This window comes from Rhopalosiphum padi, chromosome 2 (assembly GCF_020882245.1).
Source record: "Rhopalosiphum padi isolate XX-2018 chromosome 2, ASM2088224v1, whole genome shotgun sequence".
NCBI classification, from domain to species: Eukaryota; Metazoa; Arthropoda; class Insecta; order Hemiptera; family Aphididae; genus Rhopalosiphum; species Rhopalosiphum padi.
The window spans coordinates 81,153,020-81,177,901 of NC_083598.1; the positions used below are offsets into that span (position 1 = coordinate 81,153,020).

At 28.2% G+C, this 24,882-nt stretch overlaps 4 protein-coding genes across 7 annotated transcripts; 1 reads left to right on the plus strand and 3 right to left on the minus strand.

The window, feature by feature from the left end:
* Positions 1 to 1,127: 1,127 nt before the first annotated feature.
* On the plus strand, positions 1,128 to 8,487 carry LOC132919706 (CUE domain-containing protein 1). 3 transcript variants are annotated; one of them, XM_060981493.1, is made up of 7 exons: positions 1,128 to 1,249; positions 1,322 to 1,526; positions 2,219 to 2,570; positions 3,942 to 4,086; positions 6,004 to 6,116; positions 7,947 to 8,038; positions 8,197 to 8,487. In XM_060981493.1, the coding sequence occupies exons 3-7, from the start codon at positions 2,281 to 2,283 to the stop codon at positions 8,328 to 8,330; spliced, it is 774 nt and encodes a 257-aa protein (XP_060837476.1). In that variant the 5' UTR covers positions 1,128 to 1,249; positions 1,322 to 1,526; positions 2,219 to 2,280; the 3' UTR covers positions 8,331 to 8,487. The 3 variants fall into 3 exon arrangements, with proteins under 3 accessions (XP_060837476.1, XP_060837477.1, XP_060837478.1); XM_060981494.1 differs by having other exon boundaries at positions 2,231 to 2,570; XM_060981495.1 differs by having other exon boundaries at positions 2,236 to 2,570.
* On the minus strand, positions 8,457 to 9,724 carry LOC132919707 (protein FRA10AC1). Its single transcript, XM_060981496.1, has 4 exons — positions 9,314 to 9,724; positions 9,086 to 9,248; positions 8,828 to 8,987; positions 8,457 to 8,754 (listed from the first exon to the last, which is right to left on the minus strand). The coding sequence occupies exons 1-4, from the start codon at positions 9,409 to 9,411 to the stop codon at positions 8,480 to 8,482; spliced, it is 696 nt and encodes a 231-aa protein (XP_060837479.1). The 5' UTR covers positions 9,412 to 9,724; the 3' UTR covers positions 8,457 to 8,479.
* A 2,296-nt stretch (positions 9,725 to 12,020) lies between these two features.
* On the minus strand, positions 12,021 to 19,018 carry LOC132919705 (aspartate aminotransferase, cytoplasmic). Of its 2 annotated transcripts, none has more exons than XM_060981489.1 (10): positions 18,890 to 19,018; positions 16,707 to 16,776; positions 16,480 to 16,625; positions 16,238 to 16,416; positions 13,920 to 14,028; positions 13,213 to 13,430; positions 12,828 to 12,978; positions 12,583 to 12,748; positions 12,341 to 12,483; positions 12,021 to 12,276 (listed from the first exon to the last, which is right to left on the minus strand). In XM_060981489.1, exons 3-10 carry the CDS (start codon positions 16,586 to 16,588, stop codon positions 12,134 to 12,136), a joined length of 1,218 nt encoding a protein of 405 aa, XP_060837472.1. In that variant the 5' UTR covers positions 16,589 to 16,625; positions 16,707 to 16,776; positions 18,890 to 19,018; the 3' UTR covers positions 12,021 to 12,133. The 2 variants fall into 2 exon arrangements, with proteins under 2 accessions (XP_060837472.1, XP_060837475.1); XM_060981492.1 differs by lacking the exon at positions 18,890 to 19,018 and adding an exon at positions 16,836 to 16,965.
* Positions 19,019 to 21,752: 2,734 nt separating this feature from the next.
* Positions 21,753 to 24,342, minus strand: LOC132920984 (uncharacterized). Its single transcript, XM_060983763.1, has 2 exons — positions 24,116 to 24,342; positions 21,753 to 23,540 (listed from the first exon to the last, which is right to left on the minus strand). The coding sequence occupies exon 2, from the start codon at positions 23,466 to 23,468 to the stop codon at positions 21,933 to 21,935; it is 1,536 nt and encodes a 511-aa protein (XP_060839746.1). The 5' UTR covers positions 23,469 to 23,540; positions 24,116 to 24,342; the 3' UTR covers positions 21,753 to 21,932.
* Positions 24,343 to 24,882: the final 540 nt, after the last annotated feature.

The window sequence follows — 24,882 nt, forward strand, 5'->3', positions numbered from 1 at the left end:
TTTAAATTCTAATTAATTATTATTAAAAATGTTTTTATTTTGACTGAAAATGTATAGACGCAACTTTATCTTATCATACGAATCTCACTAGATAATAATAGATAAGATTTATTATTATTATTATATTTATTACACCCAGTGGTATGCTCAGCTTTTTTTAAAGAGGGAGGGGATATTCATTTTAGACTTGTCACAGACCCTATATTTTTTTTTCATGTAGATAATATATCATTACAAAAAAATCCAAATGGGGGGATATGACACCCTGATCCTCCCCGTGAGCACGTCACTGATTGCGCCTGAGTAATATTAAAAATAAATAAATAATGGATTAATTTTGAGCTATCAATGAGCGTGGATCATACTTAATAACTAATTTGACATTACTCATTAATCATTATATTTAAATATTAATAATATTGTTGAAGTGGTTCAAGGCATCATTGCAGGCAGGGGTGGCTTTTTTTATTTTTTTTTGGGGGGGGGGGCATAATGTCCTTCCCAAGAGATCTTACTCTTTATTTTGTCAAATATTTCCATTGATTTAATCATGTATAATTTGTATAATATCAATGTTAAAAAAATATTGCCCCCCCCTCGGTCAAAGAACTAATTAAAGCTGTCTCTGATTGCAGGCATGTTTTGTTTCTTATAGAGCGGAAAAATATAAACATCTTTTTTGTAATTTTATCCTTTATTTTCGAATATCATAATTTTTATAAATTAAAATACACTAAATATTTAGAAAATTTAAGACATTTGTATTCGTTTTTATTTCTTTGTCCTTAAAAAAGGCAGACACTTCCGAGTATCAAGTAATGTAACATAAATATGAATAAACAATATATTTTATCTACAAAATAAGAATATTTTTATATAATATATTATAATCGAGTAAAAGAACGTTCGACTTTGCGAATTAATTATCACGTACTCGCACGAGAACACGAAATCGTAGCAAAAAGACATGATTCAAATTTCAAAGGGTAATAACTACTAAGTACTAGTTACCTATTATAAAATAAAATATGAGGTAGTTACAGTCTACCCCCTCCCCCAAATTGTCCTTGTAATGTCTATGAACCTTACATAGGTCCATACGCGTACCTTACTGCAAAAACCGGCCGGTAAAATGTTTTGTCGAGAGATACGTCAGCACTGGGAATTATTGATTTTTCCGTGACAATGTATTAAATATTCTCCGTCTATTATAGGTATATAATATGATACGTACAGTCGTATATTATAGGTAGGTACATACTACATACGTAAATTGCAATAACGACATCGCAGATAATATTATCCGTATCGCCTTTTTCAGATCATGTCTATATTGACTCAGATCATCGCTGTTCTCACGAAGTTAGTTTTTCGGTACACCAGTAAAACTGATAACCGCTTCGGTTTTCCATCATCATAATATACCAGCAAGATACCTTTTTAAGTACCTACCTACCGGACTTACGACGCATCAGGTCAACTCGTAATACATTAATGTATTTATAAAAACACCGTTTTACTCTACAGTAAGTACACATAAAATAATGATCATTGATTAATAATACAAGTGGTCGTTTGAGCGAGTGTAATTTTTATCAAAAAAATAAAAAATTAATATCTACAAATTCATTTGGGGGATTATTGTAAATTTGTATTTTATACATTCTAGGGGAGTGAGATTATTTTTGATTATTTAAACATTGGCGTGTTTACAGGGTAGGCTGACTAGGCCCGGGCTTACCCAATTTTTATTTGACTGTTTGGTTCCATGTGATAGGAAAAATCTTTCCTAATGGTTATAAATACACTTACAACCTACAGTTCAAAACTGGCCTACCCAATTATTTTATACTGGACACGCCACTATTTTTAAATTAATTTTTTATATTTTTTGACTTTATATTAATATATGTTTATATACCTATTATATTATAGTATTATACATATAATATTACTATAACGATGCTTTTTTAAAATTAGAGTTCGTATTCATTATTATTTATTGTCAATTAAGTATATACAAAAAAATAATTGATTTTCCAATTAACGATGTACATTACTACACGATACTACATAATCAATTTACCTTTTCATACTTATTCATCCAAACACTCCAAACCGTATTTTGATGGAATAAACAATCACTCAAACGGTATATAAGTATTCGCTCAAATAGTCTGCGCTCAATAATATATCTTTATTATTTATAATGAACTAGTGGAGGTCAAAGTTTAGATTTAACGGACTTTGAGTACCTATATACCTATCACCGAGCTCGGCATGGAGGCGGTGGATGTGGCATCCGAGTCTTCCGAGGCCGCAGCTCACCGGCCACCGACCGTCAGTCTGGACTTCAACGAAGCTATGGCCGACTTCAAGACGATGTTTCCAACGCTCGACGACGAAGTAATTGAGGCCGTGTTGCGATGCAACAAGGGCAGTGTTGATCGGACTGTCGACCAACTGTTGACGATGAGTTGTGAGTGTCGGGCAGCCGACCTGCTTAACGGGCCGGGCAGCAACGACCTCGATGATGCTCTGCCCATGCAATCCGCGTTTTTCGACCCAATGTGAGAAGATATTCGTTATATCTATTGATGCAATCGCCGCCTAGATCTGTTCAACTATACAAGGCCTGATTTAAAGAAATGGAAACCTGATATTCTATTCACTCTGGGGTCGTTTTTGATTAAAAAGCTAAATAACAATTTTTAAAAACCAGCAACATTAAAAAAAATTTACAATAATACATTTAAGGTACCTAAACTTAGCTGACTACCTACAAATATATTTTAAATCCGTAAATCTAGAAAAAATTTTTAAAAAATGATTACAATTACAAATTCAACAATAATATAGGTATATTTTTATACAGATTAAACGTTAATTTTTTTTAATATCAAAATTTAAATGCCCACAATAATCACAAAGAGTCCTACAGTTTATTTTATGTTAAAAAAGACTCCATCCGAGTTTTTATATGCATTCAAATACAGAAAACAAAACCTAACCTAACAGGAACTAAGGAGTCCTGTATAAAATAAAATATTATTATCCGACATAATACAATTATTGTCTTTTTATATTAATAAATTAATTATAGCCATAAGCGCAATTTTAGAGAGTTTGGGGGCTAAGCCGTAGCCCCTCAGTCGTAGCCCCCTCAAAATGGTTTATATATATCCAATATCCCCTCCCACTTTTATATATCTCAGGGAGAATACACACAATACATACATGCAAATTATAATAGCCCCCGCAAATGTAAAACTCAAATTTCGCCTATGATGATTATAGCCAGATCTCTGAATCTGTTTTGGATCAAAGTCGATCTGAATATCTGATGTATCTATATGGCTACATCAATATATTTTGATCTTCCTTGTACAATAACGTGTACAAGGTCAGGGCCGTATTTAGCTTTTCTGTGACCCCTTTTTGGGTCCCTTAAAAATAGGCTTAGAGCCGAGCCCTGGACATTTGACCAAAGAAAACTGTCCTAAATACGGTCCTGTACTACTGTACAAGGTACATACAAATATAGTAATTATACACGAATTCATATATTATAATATTATTAAATATTTTACACATACAACAGTATTTTTTATATAATGATTTGGATTTTAATCAGAAAGAACAAAAATTAAAAACGAATGTATAGGGAGAGTGTGTGGTAAATTACACCTATAATACCCTAGAAACGCCAATAGGATAACTACTACTAATAAAAAAAAATAATACTATAGTATTAATCATGCATGCCATTAACAAGTTTTTGTATTAGTATATACTATATAGCTGATATAGTACGTTATGGACCCTGTTCTCATGCACGAAATACAAAGCCGTAAATCAGTGCCTGCAGGTTCAACGATTGATGGACCGGTGCGATTTTCTCTCTCTTTTTCTATATGTCAATGTTTGTCTCCACTTTTCAGGTTGCCCGACGTGCTACACAACCTCGGCAAGAAGACTGCCCGAAATATTGGCGGTTCTTCATTAAGCCGTTGGAACCCGCCGATGCTCGGGCCCTTGCCCACCGACTTTCTCAGGATCACGAACAACGGCAGTAGCACATCACAAGTAAACGTATATTTCTTCGCCACCAGATCCTGTATGGACCGTAGTCCGTAAGTCAGTCACACTGACACCCGCGGGCGTATTTAGGATTTTTTCTTGGGTGGGTCGGGGGTTTCTATTATCTATATTTATGTAGACCTTGCCGACGTGTCATAATATTCTATGTTTGTGCTTAGGTACCTATATAGTATATACAATAATAAAGTATTTTGTACTTACTTTTTATATTATATCATCGTCATGCTTATTTTCTCAGAATCAACATGAGGGATGAGGCGTTACAGTTTTTATTATACAGGAAATACGGAATTGGTTTTCGATAAAAATGTATTATCAATTATCATTATATAACTGCTCGAAATTCAAAAAGGTTCTTATGCATACAAATTGCTAATATTATTAACTATTATTAATTTTAAAATCTTATAAGTAGCTGTGATTTTCCACCAAAAATATGAACATAATTGGCATTTACCTACTTTAAAACGAACTCAACATATTGTTGCGAATCGTTTGACGGAAAACTTAATAATTCAGAATTGTATTCCGTCTGACCAAATAAATTTTCATCATTTGAAAAAAAAAGATCTACCTAATGTAAAACATACCTATCCAAGACAAAATAGTACATCCAAGGTGAAAAAATCGCTTGAGAGGAAAGAATTAGGTAGTCAGTGAAAAAAATGTTAAGTTTACAACTCTTAACTAAATATCATATATTGGAAATTAATAAGTATTTTTAACATTCATTATTATTATTTATTTTAATTAATTTAACCTATTTTATGGTATTGTGTCTTATACAATTATTATGTACTTATTTTATTATAAATTATAATTAGTATTGATAAATATGTATACCTATAGGTACTAACGCGTACCTTATTCACTTGTATCATATATTAGTGTATACTGTATTCGTATACCGTCCAGAAGCCGAGAACCGGATGAAGAAATAGAATAAATACGTATAATACTATTCTATAGCTATCACCTATCCCCGTGCACTTCGTTGCAAAATATATCCTAATTGATTGTCAAATGCATAACGCATGTGGATTTTTGGTATACTGATTTAGTGTAGATATATTTCCAAAAAATCAATTTTACATAGCTATCCCGCCTAGCGTTTCTTTTTTGTTACCATTTAACAGCAGCATTTTTTTTTAGAAATTATTTTAATATATTTGTTGTTGTTGTTGTTGTTGTTAAATGGCCCAAATTTTATATTATTATCATTTTGAACCAAAAATCTACTACTACTAACGTTTTAATAGTAAGAAACTGGATCAAAAATAATGAAAAAGTTATGTACTTACTGTGTAATTATAATACATCAAAATATCAAATATTATATATTTACTAACTATACTAATTTCTAATAATAACTAATAATTGGTAACACGTATTTGCTAATTATTTAAAAAATTAATAACTTGATCTTTTATTAACTTATAGAATCAGAAATTAGCTTAAAACTTGCACCGCGGTATAATCTTTCAATTAAAAAAAAAAATCAAGATAATCGGATGATTGATGAGTAGTTTCAGTAGTTTCAGATAACACGTGTAGTGTGTACCTAACAAAGATTTTCATTTTCACATTTATAGATAGATATGAATTAACCAAGAACCAATTCTGTAATTTGGAACTAACTTGTAGGCGTCCTTTAATATAATTTTCTTATGAATATTATTGTTCATCATCAAATCATTTATTCGCCAGCCGGGTCAGTTATTATATATTGAGGACATTTAGCTATGAACAAATATTTTCTTAAATGCAAAATAAAATTATAAAATTAATATATAATATTAATAAAATTGATCAAGTTCAAGTGGTGGTAAATCCCCTTTATATAATATATTCTCTCACCCGTATAAATATAGAATTGGCACTGACAGTTTATTTTAATTACAGATTTCAGAGAGCGAACTCAACGACGAGCAAATAGCGATTCTGTTGCAAAACGAAGAATTCCTAGTGCAACTGCGTAAAAACGAACAATTTCTCTCCACTTTGGATAAAGGCATGTAAAGTATTTATACATTATAGACTAGGTATAGTCTATAGACCATACTGATTATAAATGTATATACATACCTATAGGTATATACCACAGTTTTCAATATTGTGATTTTGTGTTATTGTTTAATATAGATATACATACCTATTATTATGGAATTGTCAGGGCCGGCGCTAGCAAATATTGATGGGTGGGAGATATAAATATATATAATTTGCCGACTACATTTTAAAATTTAAAACTAAATTCGTAAGTGTTGTCTCTACTCTCTATCGACCATCTCACACATAAGTAACATGGGAAATTTTGCATTCAAAATAATTCAATAATCAGAATAATCCATTTAATAATGTTAATTTAAAATTAGAGTAAATTTATAAATTGTAAAATTTAAAAATAAAACTATTATCCGGGCAAATTGGAAAGTTTTATTGATATTTTAAAATTATAAACTTCTTGTAGATTTTCAAATTAACATAACTTGCTTCATGTTTAAAATATCAATAAAACACTCCAAAATGCTCTTGTATTTATTAAAAGCGTGATCTGCAGGATTAATCTCTTTTTTAATTCTATCTTCTCTCTATTGATTTATCTTATTTCTGTTACGCAAAGCGTTACCACAAATATTTATTATATTATTTTTACACAATTATTATACTAAAAAATTGTAAATATTATTTTGCATTATATTTCATACGTGTTGACTGTTTAGTGTTGTTTCGTTAGAAACTTCATTATAAATTTTATTGATCAGCCATAGCCTAGACGTATAGCCGTATAGGTATTTTATGTAAAAAACTAGGCTATTTGCCTATTTGAATACCGGCCAATTTTTCCGTCAAAAACTACCCATTTAACTTCAATCAGTTCGATCATTATATTGAAGCGATAAGACTTCTGAAAATGTATAATGGATTCAACATAAAGTCTATATTTGAGATCAATCAGAGTAATCGGACTACATTTTTTAATTTTGACCTTAAAATTCCACAAATTTAATTTAGATAAATTGTTTGAAAAATATTGTTTAACAAATATTATTAAAATAAAACTGGAAAAGTGGCCCGACCGATCTCAAGTATACTTAACGCTGAATTCAAATTAATTTTCAGAAGTGTAAAAAAAAAAACGATACAACGATCGGACTGATTGATGAAAAATTAGTAGTTTTTAACGGAAAAAATTATACGAATCCTCATTCCTGAACAGTATAGTTGTTTTAACCGATTTCTCATTTGTGCGTGTACGTGTGAGAGTCACCTTCGCTGGTTTTTCTAAGAATAAGTTACGCGCTCTTCAATAATGCGATATCCAAACATACAAAATACCCCTAACGCCCCCCCACTAAATTCGGCCCTGGGAATTGTTTGGTCGTAATGTGGCATAGCCAAAGGGGGTGGAATTTCGATTACGATTACTACGTAAAACTTATTATGATTGTTTATTTACATTAGAATTTTGAATAGTATCTTACATTTATTTATTTTATAAAAGTTACTGCAAAATTCTAAAGTCGTATACACCCAGTACCTATTAGTAGTATTACCCACCATGACATCATACTAAATCGTATGAAGGATTCGGATTCCCCACGGTACTTTGTAGCAAATTATCAGTGCTATTCAGTCCTATCCAAAAAAAAATCCTGGCTATGCCACTGGAATTGTAGTCAAATCCTTTTATTGCTATAACAATGTCAATATGTCATAATAATATAATATCTTATTATATAAATATTGTTTTGAACCAACTAGGTTTATGACATTTTTATCGTTGTTTAAATTTTAGTGGATTTGACTTAGTCATGATACTGTGTTTGTGTTTCAATAGACAGTCCTATGGAAGAACAAAGGTTCTTCATCCCAAATCATACACCAGGTGATGAGGACGCCGCATTTAAAGAAAGGCTGAAAAATATGGGAAAAGGTATAAAAATAATGATAAATTTGGAATCAGAATAATTTTTTGTCAAAATGTTTTAGTAATAATTTAGATATTATAAGTTATATCTTATGAAATATGCATAGAACTTATATGAGCTTGACTAAGCATAACCTAATGATATCGTTGAAAATATTCTATAGCTTCCAGAAAGAAATTTATCCAAATTGCACGAGTATTCACAGGAAAAAAAAAGAAGAGCACAGCACGCAATATATTGAATCAAGGAGACACTCACACAAAAGACAATTTATTTCTACATGAAGAAGAACACTGAATCAAATATTTTACTTATTGTTATTGTTTAAAAAATAACCTGTTCTTTTTATATTTAATTCTGTTATTGTTATTATCATTTAGAATAATTTAATAGAAAGTGTTAAATAATATAGATTAGAAAGAGTAAAATAATAAATAATAATTTATTTAAAATAGCAACTGTTCTAAATAATCTTCAAAGTCATCTTCTCTTGGTTTTTCATCTTCTATTTGCAGTTGCTCACTCCAAACATTATCTTCAATTGCTAGTTTAGAAGTTACTGGTGCCTCACTCTGAACACTAGTAGTTGGCTGATTATCAGATTTTTCTCGTTCTTTGTTGGAATGTCTTGATTTGTCTTTTTTAGGTTTGGAAGCTTGGCGCTTGATTTCTTTCTTTTTGTGTTTATAATTTAATTTATTGGAGCAATCCATACATAACCCTGAATAAATTTTAAATTAAATAAAAACAATGATACAAATAGCATATAATTATAAGTTATAAGTAAAACATACTGAGTTTAACTAGAGTGTTTTTCTTTTGGTAGTGTTCCATGTAACTAAAATTTACCTCCCATGTCCGTAGGTGTGTTGTTTCATCACAAATTTTATTGCCACAAATGAACTGACCTTTACCACTAACTAATTCACCTTCAGTTTGCCAACGCATAGCTACCTACATCATATATAATATTAGATAAACATAAAAATAATTATTTATAATGTCTTAATAGGCGTATAATGACTCTAATTTACTTTAAATAGATAACTAACCTGGGATTTTTTATATAAGCTCAAGTCACAAATGCAGTATTCTTTGAATAACTTATCATAATACTTCCTAGCCAATTTCTGTTCCCAAGTAAAAACTTCGTCATCTTCATCCCATACAAACTTGTGGTTCTCCTGTATAACATCAATATCGCGTTTTTCACGTCTAAAACAAAGTAACTAAAATAAATAGATCCATACTCCAATTTTTTAACTCAAGAATCAACATACTTTTTTAAATCAATGGATTTACAGTACTCCAGATATTTGTCCAATAATTCCTTGTGCAATTCATATGGCTGTAGAGCAATTAATTTTTTTCTATCCATATTGCATTAGTGTTTAGTTCATATTTATAAGCATACAATTAAATGTCTTAACGTTCATATAACTGATTCAACAGATTTCAATTTAGTGATATTAAATCATATAAATAACTAGAAAATAGACTAAATTAGTTTAAATTGCAATAAGTAATAACTAATGACATAGCGTTGAAATACAATTTATAGCTATAATTCTACATTTTTTTGATCAATACAATTATAGAATTGAATAGATGTACAACAATAAAATAACTATAAAGTGTTAACTAGAAAAAATAAATAATTATTAATTATTATTAAGAACACTATAGTCTATTACTATATTAGATAACAAAATATAACAATTCAAAATCTATTATCTATTTAGTATTTTGGCTCATATCATATTATTATTTATTTTTTTACGAAGCAGGCTGCAGCAGATATTACCTAGACACAGTAGGAGCAGACTTGTCACAATTTGCGCAGGCGCACATTTTTATCATGTTGTTGCTGAACACCCGTGATAACAATACGCGCCAAATATTTTTGGGTTTGAAACACGAATTAAGATAATATACTTGTTACTTTTTAAGTATATCTTAATTCATAGTGACTAAAACACAACATTTACTCTAAAAATTTGTGTTTTTTCTATTTCAGAATTCTTATTGCTCCAATATATTAATACAACATTGGAATAGAATAAGTTGAAATTGCTACTATGTTGCACATATTTATATAAATTAAAAAAAGTAATTTTTCCCAATTCCCACGTTACTCGTGCAAGTATTGTATCCGCGTTACAAACATGAAAATTCAAATTTGAGTTTAGCAGAACTTTTTTTGTGATGTTGCTTTATTACCTTATTAGTTTGAATAGTAGAATGAATAATGAATTGATCTTTTATCAAACATAAAGATGAGAATACTATCTGTGCTAAGTGTAACATTAATTTGATATATATCTATAATAATTATTTTTTCAGATTTTGGTAATTTATGCTGATCATTAGAATAATTAAAAAAATTATTAAATTCAATATTCAAAGAGAAGTTTAACTATATATGTTCTACAGAAATACAATAAGGCACAAGAATATCAAATACTTATCTCAAATCCACAAATATTAAGTAACCTAATCATATTCTTTTGTGGATTAAAAATTATGGTTTTTAGAAAATATTTGAATCTTTATTTCTGTTTTTCCATCAATTTTGCAAATTGTCATTTGTACACTTACACTCTTTAGCTACCTACTCATTTGTAAAATGTACCAATTTACTATTGTAATTTTAAGAGGAACTTTTTTTGGTGAACATTGAACCAGGTTTGTGATCTATTGTTTAAAAATAATTTTTAATTTTTTTTAGTATTTAGTATGTTGGATTGTTATATGTTGTATAAAATACAAAAAATTTACATTTAAAATCAAAAGTATTGGTAACTATTGTACTTCTATACTTTAAAAAAAAAAATGTTTTTGTACTAATACAGTAATACTGTTTCATCAATGATTATCGGTATATTTTTAATTTTGTGAAGTGATACCATTGTTTTATTATTGTGTTATAAATATAATAACTTTACTAAGATAATAAGATAATAATTTTAACTTTATTTAATATTATTTTCATTAATCAAAATTATTAGCTTTAGATTTTTTTTTTATTCAAGTTTAATAATAATTTTGGAATTGTTACATAGCACATTATTTCCCATCCACCATTCAATTGTTAAACAGAAATTGAAATTTTACAGTTTTCTCTATTAAAACAAACTACACATTATATCTTTTGGTACATATTCTATTTGTCAATGTTATTGATACAAATACAGAAATATTGGTACTAAAAGTAATGTTAAACTAAGACTAGAAAATTCTTGATACAATATTTAACCATCTATTAAAACTAAGCAAACAATCTAAAAATTTTAAATTCTTATACTTAATGCTTTAACAATTTATATAAAAAAGTAGTCTATTTATTGTCATAAATGCCATACATATATACTTATTGAAATAAGAAATTTTGGTATAGTTATTAAGTGGTAAATAATCAATATTGTTCAAATCATTATAATGAGGTTATATAAGAGATGCAAATTAGATATACAGTATATTTTTTGTTTAATCCTTCTAATTTAAAAATCTATTTTCGTTATAAAATTATGATATTTTGGCTTTATTTAATTTATTTATTTGTCATACTATTAAACAATATTTGTTTCAGAAAATGTATGGTAAAATTTGCATCTCTCAAAAATGTACTTATTATTAACACTTTGACTGCTGACGTCGACAAATACTATGTGTTCTATGCGGCAAGCGTCGACAACCTGTATTACTTTTTGATCTCACCCAATAATACCAGCACACAACAAGCTATTTGTGCTTGTGCTACTGCACAGATAAACGGTTGAAATTGTTTAATTCGCAGTGGTTTGAGATTCCGGGTATTTTTTATATTTTTATTACTATTATTATAAAAAATGTTCCGTACAGGGGAATCGCTCAAGTCAAACCATGCCGCAGTGAAAGTGTTAAGTAGTAATTTATAATCAAGGTCAGTTATTTAATAGTAGAATATTATTAACAAATTCATAGTTGAAATAATAATAAAACAATATATAATTGTGTAAATATTAATTAGGTTCATTTAATTAAATGAAAAATGTTTCTAGTCCATAGAATTAAACATGAAATATAATTTGTTTGTTATGGTCTTATTATTTTTTATTTCTTTACTTGGTAACATTTAATAAAGTATCGGTAATTGCTTCAGCTACATAATTTATATTATTTGTATTCAATCCACAAATGTTAATACGTCCCGACCGCAACATGTAAATATGATATTTGTTTCGTAAGTATTCTACATGACTTGCTATAATATTAAAAATGTGTTTAAGTACAAAAATAATTTAATAAGTATTCACTTAAAAATTTACCTGATAATCCTGTATAGGAAAACATTCCAGTTTGATCAGTAATATGATTCCATGTCCCAATTGTTCCAAGCTTTTCTAAATTTTCTCTTAAAGCTTTTCTCATAGCTTTAATTCTATCTGTCATTAACTTTAAAGTATCCATCCTAAAAATAAAATATGTATTAACATAACACATAAATACATTATTATAATCATAAATATTTACAACAAAATAATTAAAAAATGTATTATTTAAAACTCGCCATTCATTTTTAAATTCATCATTATTTAATATTGTACTGACGGTACGTGCACCATGGTTTGGTGGATTTGAATACATCCCTCTAACAATCATTGTCACCTGAGATTTTACAGCCTTAACATTTTCCAAAGAATTCAGAACAAAAGTAAGGTTTCCTGCACGCTCATCTTCAAAATGCATTACAAGAAATACAGGCTAAATTTTAGTTTCAAAAATTTAAAATAATGTATTATTATTATAACTCACTATAAAGTCCGTAGTTTTTAGCAAATGATTGTGAACATAAAAATTCAAACCCTTGATTAAGGAAATATCGTACAGACCAGGCATCTTTTTCCAAATCTCCAGATGCAAATCCTTGGTAAGCATTATCAAAGAACGGTATTAAATTATGTTCCTAAAACAGATAGATGTTAAACCCTTATTTTTTTAATTTAAAGTACATTAGATTTTTAATGTAAAATAATGAATTGAAGAAAAATGTATAAACTATAACGTAATATTATAATTCTCCATATTTGCTTCATATTTTATTAAATTATATATTTTTATGAACTTTTTATGTTTTTTTTACTAGGTTTTATTTTCACGATTATTTTTCCTAACTACCTAAAAGTATATTAATACTAACTTTAATAATTTCTGCAATTTTTTTCCATTGATCTTCAGTTGGATCTAAGCCAGTTGGATTATGAGCACATCCATGCAATATAATAACTGAATTTTCTGGTGCATTCGATAAATCTTCACAAAATCCATCAAAATCAAGAGATCTTGTTTCTTCATTCCAATAGCGATAAGTTTTGGCATTTTGAAATCCACTAGTCATGAAAATCAAATGATGATTTTCTAAACAAAATTGTAAATCAATAACACTGTTTTAATACATTATAGAAGCTTTTATTTACAGGGTGAGTCACTAAGCTTGCTCAACTTTATTTTTTTATTTGATAACCTAGACTTAATTTTCAAAATTTTAAGATTGTTTGTAAGTACTACTTAAGGAATATTTTGTGGTGAAATAAACTTTTGTTTTGTAAAAAAATCCCCCCTCCCTTCCTTCTGTATTATAAATTTTATATTTTGAAGCAGAATATTTTGATGAGTGTTTAGATATGACAAATAGTTTTTGAGTTATAAGTATTTAAAGTTTTGATAAGCGGAGTGGACTGGTAGGGAATACCCCACAACATTTTGATCTACTACTCCTAAATATTTAATGAATAATGATAAAACATTAAATTAATGCATTTATTGCATTTTATGTGAAATCTAGCTTTTATATTTTAAATTATATTCAACAATACAAAAACAATAATATTATTTGCATATAATTACCCCAAGTTGGTATTGAATAATAGAATGTGGTACATTTCAAATGTTTAACTAAGAATTCTGCACCCACTCTTAGTGCTCCAGAACCACTGATTGATTGAACTCCAAAGATCTAAAAAATAAAAACCATATATTAATTTAAATATTTTTCATATTTATTAAATCAAAATTAATGCTTTCATTAACATAAATACATTTATAATGTTATCTATGTACTATAGTCATGTTTGAGAAGTTGGGTTATTTACAGAATTTAAACTTAATAAAATATTTGTTAAAAAGTACCTAATATATAACTAAGATAAGAGATATTTATACTGCATAATATACATTTGTAGATTATTTTTAAATCAGGAAGTTGCTATTCACTAACAAATTGATTACAATTAATAGGTTTAGAACAAAATTATTATTTCTTTTGTTTATGCATTTTCTAATTCAATCTTATCATAATTTCCAGTGTCAGAACAGATTGAAGACTATAATACATATGCACTAATATGCATAGACACGTTAATTGTTATTAACTTATTGTGTAAATCTATCTTAAATATTGGTAAAAAAAAAAATAATTTATAAAGAATACAAATTTATTCTAAGTATTTAAAGAACATAGATTAATATCGCTTCAAGTTAAATTGTATATTTTATTTAATAAAAATAAAGCTATTATATGATTTAAACAGTGGCGTAGCCATGGGGAGGATTGAAGGCCCCCCCCCAAAATATCAAGAAAATTAAAAAATTATTTTAATTTTTAATGGTCTTAGAAAATCGCTACAAAAATCTTAAATTGTACTTTACAAAAATCAGCCCACCCCGAAAAAAATCCTAGCTACGCCACTGGATTTAAAAGCTCAGAAAAAAATTAATATTACAAAATGTATGAATACCTATTTTAACTTTTAACAATAATTATGTACCATATTAAAATATAAATTACATATTAAAATGTAATATAAAATATATATTATATATTTAATTAAAGATACTTAAGAATATAACAATTTTGATTAAAATCAAAGAACTAGAAAAAACACAGTTTTGAAAGTATTTCATAGACAAAGCTTATAATTTATAGATGTTATGACATTTTGACAACCATAAAAATAATTAGTAATATTAGTTATGGTGAAAAGTAAATATTAACTGGTATTGTATTTCATTAACAAATTTAAAATTTACATTTACATTCATTATTGTTATTTGTTATGAATATATTACTAAGTTAAAAGCAATGATGTTGTATCACAAAATTATCATAATTGAAGTCCAACTATATCCAATCCATTCAACATACTAAGTTAAAAAAAACTCAAGGAGAAAAAAAGTCTAATATCCAAACTATAAGTTATAAGTTATAATTAATTAATTAAAATAAAAACTAATTAACTAATTATAATTACTGTAGTTTTATTAAAGTATAACAGTTTTTTTTTTAATTGTATTAAATTAATCCTTATATCCTCAAAATTGGAAATATTGATAATAAATAATTAAGTGGGTATAAAATTTATTTATTTTAAATATCATTGTTCCATAACAGGCTGTAATACCAAGCAATAAATGAAACCTAGATTTAATTATTTTTTTTTTTTTATGTATAACCAATTTCCAGTAAAAATAAAAGAATATTAGGTGTTTTTGATATTATTAATAACAGTCAACCCGCCCTAAAATAATTGGTTTAATTTGATGAGCGCAAGTCATACACTGTATTTTATATAATAGCTGTTATTTAATTGTACATTTATATAGAAAAGTTATTAAGTAGTCAAAATGACAATATAATACAATACAGAAACTTTATCCATGATTACTATTTGACAACCCTATAAATAAACAAAAAATATATTCGATTTTCATGAGCGAAAAGAAAATGTATGTGTAAGCCACCCTATTATAGGAGTTGAAATACAAAGCTACAAACCCTCTCAGTCTCAAGTAAGCTATTTATATAACTTTTATTTAAAAGAATCCAGTAATTAGAACAAAGAAACATTACTTTATATATATATATATACCATATTAGTTAATTTGAGTAATGAAAGTAAAATTAATTTAATTTATACGTTAGATTTTATATAGAAATATAAATAGGTATGTTTACCTTTGGTTGTTTTAAATCATAACTTTCCACTGTATACCTACATCATTAATAATTTAATCATTTTTATCATTATTAACATTAATTTTATCAACAAGATAATATTTTTATTAGTTCATAAAAGCATTGTAACTTGAACTTTAGATCATTTTATAATAATTATCTATTATATTGATGTTTTCTAAAACAAAATAGTATAAATATAAATTATTACAGTTCCCTCTTCTTGTCGTTCAGCGATATTGCCCAATAGAAGTTGTGATGCAGCTTTAGTAAAAGATTCTAAGCCCAATATGGGTAAATACTCATGATTTAACGTATTTTCAAGTACCACACTTTCAGCCTTTTTCACAACAGGCATATAAAACGGTTTGCCTTCATCCGTCCTGTATGCTGTAAAATTGAATACAATAGTCAATATAAATTGGTAGCAGATAGTAATCAAAATGTACATACCCCCAATGGTCAAATTTACTTTTGATGGATTGTCGTCTTCATTAAACACTTTCACTAGATGGAACACTTCGATAGGCGGTGCTTCTTTGACGACACTGAAAATACTCATAGTGGGACTGTGCGGTATACCTACTTCAATTTTACGACTTAGAAAAAAAAATAGAAATGATTGTAAGAAACAAATTAAAGAAAGTAACTAATAAGTAATAGTAAAATATTATGCTCACAGCCAGCAGATAAATGTAGAACTGTAGAACAACGGAATTACACTTTTACACACTCAACTCAGTCAACTCTCTACAATTATAATAGCATAATAATTTATAATTACTATTTAAAATAATATAATTACACACTTGGATGATAAACGTCAAACGAATACTTATAAGTTATAATACCATTCGCCGATAGTCTATAGTGTCAATTTATAAGCCCAGTCAGTCGACACTGTTTAAATAACTAATAAATAATATTATTATCAATACGGTGCCGATTACATGGGCAAACGATGTAAAATGTTATCAGCGTGAGTGACCTCTACGTGTAATAGGGAGATAACAGCTGTGATTTATGATTTGTACGTAAAAACTATAATAAGGTAAGGGATAATGACTTATTAATTGTAGTATTGTTCCATTACTAAATCACCCAGTCAGTGGCGTGTCCAGAACTTTTTTTATGGATGGACCAGAAAAGTTAAGTTCAGAATGGTTTTACCCTCTCCCCATATTATAATTTGATCTTAAGTTTTAGCATTTTTATTCTAAATGACTAATTTTTATATTTTTATAATAAATGGTAGCTTACCTTTTATTAAAACTATATTTAAATCTTACATTTGTATTGAAATACCTAACCTAATTAAAACAATTTTTTTTCTAACTATAAATCATATTTTCATTTTTCATTGAGCATCGGACTTATACTGTGGTCTAGTACTTGTATAAAAATGTGGGATGGGCACTTGCTTACCAGGCCCATCCCTAAACACGCCACTGCACCTAGTACGAGTAGTACCCATTATAAAAAAAGATAAATAACCCAACTCAATAGCGTAGTTGCATTAGATTCATATTATTCATAGATTTTAAAGAATTTCTATACGGTCGTAGTAGTGAACATTTATGAAAAGATATTAATCAAAATACAATTTGGCAAGTTGACTACTCCCTCAAAAATTAGTTACGTTTTCAGTGAATGCAAAATTTATCTTAAACTTACCCACATCATAATATGACTAAATTATTTTAACATTTTATATTACAATATGAGTAATTATGCCGTAAATCTTATATCCTTCCTGGCCTTTCTCGTAATTACTAGGTACAGTCTCTAAAGCCTTAACGATTGTTAAGGTATTGACTATTGATACTCATACTTGATAAAAAAAAACTATTTCACTATAATTTAAAAATACCGTATGGTCTTATTGCTACGTAGTGGAGTAGGTATTAAGTAAAACATTGGTAAGTATCTACCTCATAAGAAATTATCTGAACTAAACCGTCAGAAATCACAGTCGTCGGATAATTATTATTTATTGTATAGACTATAGGTAATAATATACCTACTATCATTGATTATAGAATAGACTATTCTATAATTATTGCTAGGTACTACGCATATTTCTAATTTATTTACATCAATGAAACGATTATTTAAGAGGATGTAGGTGCATTGTTTGTTTTCTCTTTCTAGTCCACGAGCAACATAGACAAAATGCATTTACGCAGTCTGAGTAGAACTCACTCAATTTTGGTTCTAGAGTAAATACACCTATTATAAAATTAAATTTTGATAATATTTCTGAGTACAAGACGATGAGATTTTTAAAAAAATTAAAATTTTGAAAATGTAAAGATTATTTAAAAATGGTGTAATTTATAGCTATTTCTAAACGATATAATTAACGTAGTATTGGAAATAATGGAAAAAACTCATCGTCTTGTACGCAGAAATATTATCAAAATTTTATTTTATAATAGGTATATTTACTCTAGAACCAAAATTGAGCGAGTTCTACTCAGACTGCGTTTTGTCTATGTTGCGCGTGAGCTAGAGAGAGAAAACAAACAGTGTGTGACAGTGACATCCTCTTAAGTCTTTTCAACTCCATAATTTTACAATATCTATTTATTTTTATTGTATCAATTCGTATGGCATACACTATAGTACCGCATACACTATGATAGCAATAGCAATTGACAATAAGACTATAAGATTAATAAGCTATAATGAAATTAAATTACAAGATAATTTAGGCACCTAGTATTATAATTTATAATTGATAAATCACAAGTATACAAGTATTGCGATAAGAAGCCAATGCCCCTTGGTACGCCACCCAACACATTTATTGCACAACGATCTGAAAATCTCCACTAAACGACAAACAGCATATTATACGTACCAGATACTTACGCTTCCGTTCCAAAACGGAACATCATTCCAATAGCTTTATATCGCTCAGCTTCAATCCGATTAACTTTCGGGCAATCCGCAGTCAAACGCCCGAAACGTGAATGGCCCAGAGTTGTTCTCAACGCATAACATAACGTATCATGTACCTATATATATATATATCGTCATTCATATTTTAATTACATTATTCACGTTCGGGCGTTTCTAATGCGAAACGCTTTCATGTTTTTTCTCTGTACTGTTTATACATAGTATAGCTTACATAACATATATAATACTCGTCGCACACTATACCTACGCAGGTAATATATACACTGTAAATGACTTTAAAAAAAAACAATTGAAAAAAACATGTATAAAAGCATAACCGAGACTTGAGTAACGGGCTACTCATATATGTATAATATAATAAAAGAAACGACGACAGTCAAACAATATTAAATATCAAAATTAATGTATATGTATTATAATAGTAGGTACTAGATGATATATATAATATAGGTACCTACCAAATCTATAAATTTATATGTATATTATACTAGAATAGGTAATACTTGACCTATACAGTTAATAATAAAATTGAAGGCGTATAGGCCGCGGCCGTGGGGCATAATATTATTTTGTTATCTCGTCTAAAATTACGTGTTATAATTATTCACTAAGACGTAGGTTAGGTGCCTATCTATCTACCGTTTAACTCTTTTAAGTGTTATGTATGAAATAGTCAATATTATGATTCATAATGTAAAAAAGTGTATAACAAATACAGCTATGAAAATAAATACTAATTATAATTATATATACAAACAATTCGTACTTCTCATGTCATCTATTCGTATAGTGGCGTGCCAAAGTAGGCTTTTTTTGAGGCAATCGCCTCGAGATTAAAATGGGCGGGCGGGTAGACGGGTACCGGGTAACGAATTTAGTGCGATAAAAAGTTTCTACTTAATAAACAATCATATCTGAAATTTGTTCAGCACGCTATACTGTCTATTCCTGTATAAATATTATAATATTATTCAGACCAAGGTGGATCTATATAATATTATCCACCTTGATTTAGACAATGCATACGTTTATGCATATGTTATCAACACAATATCTACCTGCGGTACCTTTTTTTTTTCCGTTATAACCGACGACGCCGCGGGATCTGCTTTCGCGTTGCTTCCGCGGCGCCGCCATCGTTTATTGACAACATTAAATATTTAAACATACGTGGGGGGGGGTAGACGGGACAGCTCCCCGACTTACCCCCCGTTCATGCATTTTCAAAATTATACATTTTGCATTAACAGTATTTCCTGGACCTCTTCCTGACACCTTCTCGGGCCTACCGGAGTCCGCCGTTCTGGATGTCACGTTCTCCATCGGGGCAGTCACAACCGAGTAGCGCGCACGTTCCCTTGTGCCATTTACAAGGCCTCATCTTCGCGCGTTCATCCTTTTCTTTGGCCGACAGAATAGTCTCGACCACGCGGATGGACTCCAGGCGATTAATTTCGAACTGTTTGATGATTCTCCTTCGGGCTTGGGCGTCTTCTGGCAAGTCGTGTGGCAGGAGACCGCACAGGATTTCTTCCACGTCGCCCGCGTTCGGAGATCGAACCTACCTGCGGTACCTATATTCGGTTGAAATGTCTATGGAAAAAATATCAAACCAAGATCATTTTTTCCTCTAACGATTTTACGCCATTATATTATAACATTATACGATAATAAATTATAACCGAAGGTCGCCAAGTTCAGCTTGCAGTGGTGTGTCGGTGTGTACAATGTGTGACGCCAAGTGTTTGAAATAACCTGGATCGCTGCGAATACCTACCTACATGAATAAGTTAATAATAAAATCGATTGTCCAGGCATTTTAGAAATAGTTCTTTTTAATGTTTACGTTCCAAATCATTATTTCATATGTTCTTGTTGAACAATTCGAGTATAGTTATATTTTTTCTAAATTGTCTTAGTTATTCTAATGGAATAATTTAATACAATATGAGCGACCGTCGCCCTATAGATTGATTTTTTTTTGCAGTAGCCATAATAAAGAGTAATCTTTTTAAAATTGAATGCTATTAATAATAATTATTATTAAAGGTTTTATTATTTTTATATGTTAAATTTACATTTTTATATTACTTTTACTATCTTATACAGTGGTGTATCCAGAGGGGGGTTATAACTCCCTCCGAAATTTCTTCGAAATTAAAAAAAAAAAATATTAATAGTTTGAAAAATACTTAAATGTTATTAGTTATTACACTTGATAGGTTACAAAAATAAAAACAATTAATAATATTTAAGTTTAGTTCAGTGTAGTGTGTATATAATTAAAACTAGTTTTTCGTTTCATAGGAAAATTTTTTTAATAACCCCCCTCCCCCGCCCACGAAAAAACATAACTGGATATGCCACTGATCATATCTTTGTTATTTATACCTAAGGTGTCATTTAATCATTTATCAAATAAATAGAAAATAATTAGATATTCTGATAAAATTAATTGATAGAATAATATATTATATATTATATCCAGTATACTTTATATCACACTCATATATATATATATATATATACTTTTCATCAATCACTAAATTGGATACCCTATTGTCTCTATTCTAGATCGGTTATTTAAAATTGAATAATACTAACGAATAGGTACCGTATTTAGTTTATAATTATAACTTACCTTTACCTATTTATGAAAGCGTTAGTCTTTATGCGTTCCGCTGTTAACTTGGTATTTACCATCACCACGTTAAAAGTTCGATCACAAGATTGATCTTTATTTTTATATTAAGAAATGGATTTAGGAAATAAAATAAAAAATATTAAATAAAAAGACACTATACTTATAGGTACAAAGTATACCCGAAGTATTTTTAATTGAATACACAATAATATAAAATAAATACATTCATTTATATTTATGTAAATACGGAATTTCCGGATTTGAAATATTTTTAATATACTAAAAAATATCGATATTAAAGAGATTAGAAGCGGTAATTTATTTTTTATACAATCAATTATGGTTTAGGATTAACTAATGAGTAATAATTATCATGAAATTCTTTTACTTTAGAAGATATTTCCTGTGATATGATCATAAATTTATTGATTGTATTATCTTCAATTTGTTCCCACTTGTAATCAAAAACAAAACCAAACTCTTTAAATTGTAATTCAATATTTTGAAACAAATTATTAACTTTAGATTCCAATTTAACTTTGATTTCATCATCACATTTCATTGTTAATAATAATTTGGCTAATAAGCCTTTGATTTTAACTATAAATGACCTCAGACCTTCTGGAAATTCTTCTTCTTTAAATGTGGTTGTTATATTTTTCTCCAATTTGTAATTTTTATTTGTTATTATATTACGCAAATTTATTATTTCATAAAAATACGCAGCAACATAATATTTGAAATAAATATCATAAAATCCATATAAAAATTCAGGGTTTAATATGAACAATTTATCGACACCACTAAATTCTTCAATATTAATCTTTTCTCCTTTCCAGTAAACTATTATTCGATTTTTATAATAAGGGAAAACTTTAGAGTTTTCAACAAAATTTTGACACAAGAACTTTAAATTATAATGATTATAATTATATTCAATACCACTTTGTTTATCCGAAAGACCAGTCAAAAATTGTTTTATATCTCTAGCGATGAAGTTTTTATTTCCAAATTCACTATAATATATATTATTAAAAAACAAAAATGTATATCTGTCTGGTTTACAGTATTTAATTCCATACCTATTCAATTCATTCATAATTATATGCGCTAGTCGTTTTATATCACTAGAAACGTTACAACAGTTATCCCGGTTTACCAAAATAATGATTATATTACTTGCAATTCTGAAGAGCTCCGTATTTTTTGTTTCTATTTTCCTGATTAATATAAATAAATATTCTTTGATTTCCTGAAAATCATTCCATAGCTCATTATAAAATATATTATTATTCTGCTCTGAACTGGCACTTTTATTATTAAGTATAGTAATTCCGAAACATAGTTTATATATATTGATGGTAAAGTCGCAGAATGATTCCATATAGATTTTTTCACTTTCTTTCATGGTTTCAATTATCATTGTACTTTTCGCGAATGGTGTGTAATATCTGTTGTGTTCAACATGAAGTTGTTTAAAATACTGATTAAAACAATGAAGTTCTTTAATGTTTTGTCTTAGCACAGCTAAAGTTCCCATCAATTTATTTTCAACATCGTTAATCTTAGTAAGTCTAGAGTAATCTAATACAATTGTACTGCTAAGTGAATCATTATAATTCGTAATGTTTTCAATAAAATCATTTTTATTATATGCTTCATGAAATAAGTTTGACAATTTATTTATATAATTAGTATATTCTATTGGAACATCCGCAGTTGTTTTTAATATGTCATCTAGAATACTAACATATCTTTTAATTTCAAGATTATTATTAATAAAGGAATCTGTGTCTAGCAATATGACTAATTTGTATAGTAGTTTTATGATTGCAGTTAAAACATTCTTCTGATAATCGTATATACTTTCCATGTCGTACGATTGTTGAACTTGTTCCAAATAATCTATCAGCGTACCTTTGGTTTTCGTAGTTAACACTTTTGCCTGGAGAGTATTATCAAAAATTGATTTTACTGTAGATCCTAATAGTGTTTGGTTTATAGTACATATATCCTGCTTTTCTAGATTAAATTCTGAACCATTTATTTGGATAAGTTTTAAAAAACTAATAATATCTGTCTCGGAATCATCTTTTACTATTGAAAATCCATAGAAATGTGTGTCTTCATAATTTGGAGGCGAATCATTGCAACTCGTAATCAAAAAACGTTGGATTTCATTCATAATTTCAAGAATCATACTAATTATAGTATTATCTGATAATTTAGTTGTGTTAGCGATAATAAAATTAATTTTTAATTTTAATAATAGCAATGTATTTAAGGTAGATTTGTCGCTGTAGTATAAATAATTAGTTTTTTTGCTTATAAATGTGTTTAATTCATTTATGAAGTGTTCAATATATATTAAAATATTTTCTAAGTCTACTTTTAATTTTTCAAATTGTGTTTTAAATACATTTTCCTCAATAAAATTATATGGGAATTCATTATAATAAAATGAAGGAAATGTATTAATAAAATTATATAACTCATAAACGATCCAATTAGAAAACTTACAGTTTATGTAAATGTAAAATACATTTAAATTTTTGTCTAATAATTGTTCTTCATCGTTTGTTAAAGAGTACATGTATATTGTTAAATTTTCTCTTTCAGAAATGTCAACTTTTTTGTAAAATAAATCGTCATTATGTAGTTTTCTAACTTTTATAGAACTTAGCATTGTTTCAAAATTTTCTGAAAAAACATTAAATTGTTTAATTGTTAAACACAAAACAACAAAAAAAAAGACTTTTATGCTCTGCATTTTAAGTAAAAAATAAGGTACTTCAAAATTAAATCATATATTCACAGTGATTTTATTTTCAAAGATATTATATGGTTTTTGAGGTTTTTACTAAAATAATATGTTATTTATGATTACGGTAGTCTGACTCTTTGCTAAGCGTACACCTATATATGTTTGTAGAGCTGCGATAATATAGCATAGTATTCTGCATTTCTGCCAAGTTAAATAAACCATACCTACTTTAATAGTTAAAGAAGACATAAAAACTGCGAGGAAAATTATGTATGAGAAGAGACGAAAACATTACCCAACATTTCCAAAATCATTAGATGAAGCTATTGATCAACTAAAATATTTGCATGAAGACTTTAAATGTTTATATTATATTATTATATTGAGCGCTTGTTTTTTACTTTTTTTGATTTAAAATTTTTAATTTTAAATTGGGCTTGGTAGACTGCGTCGCACCACTTGGCAACGTTTCATTAAATTTCGACCGCAGTCGTGTCATTTTTTGGGTGCAAAATAATCCCTT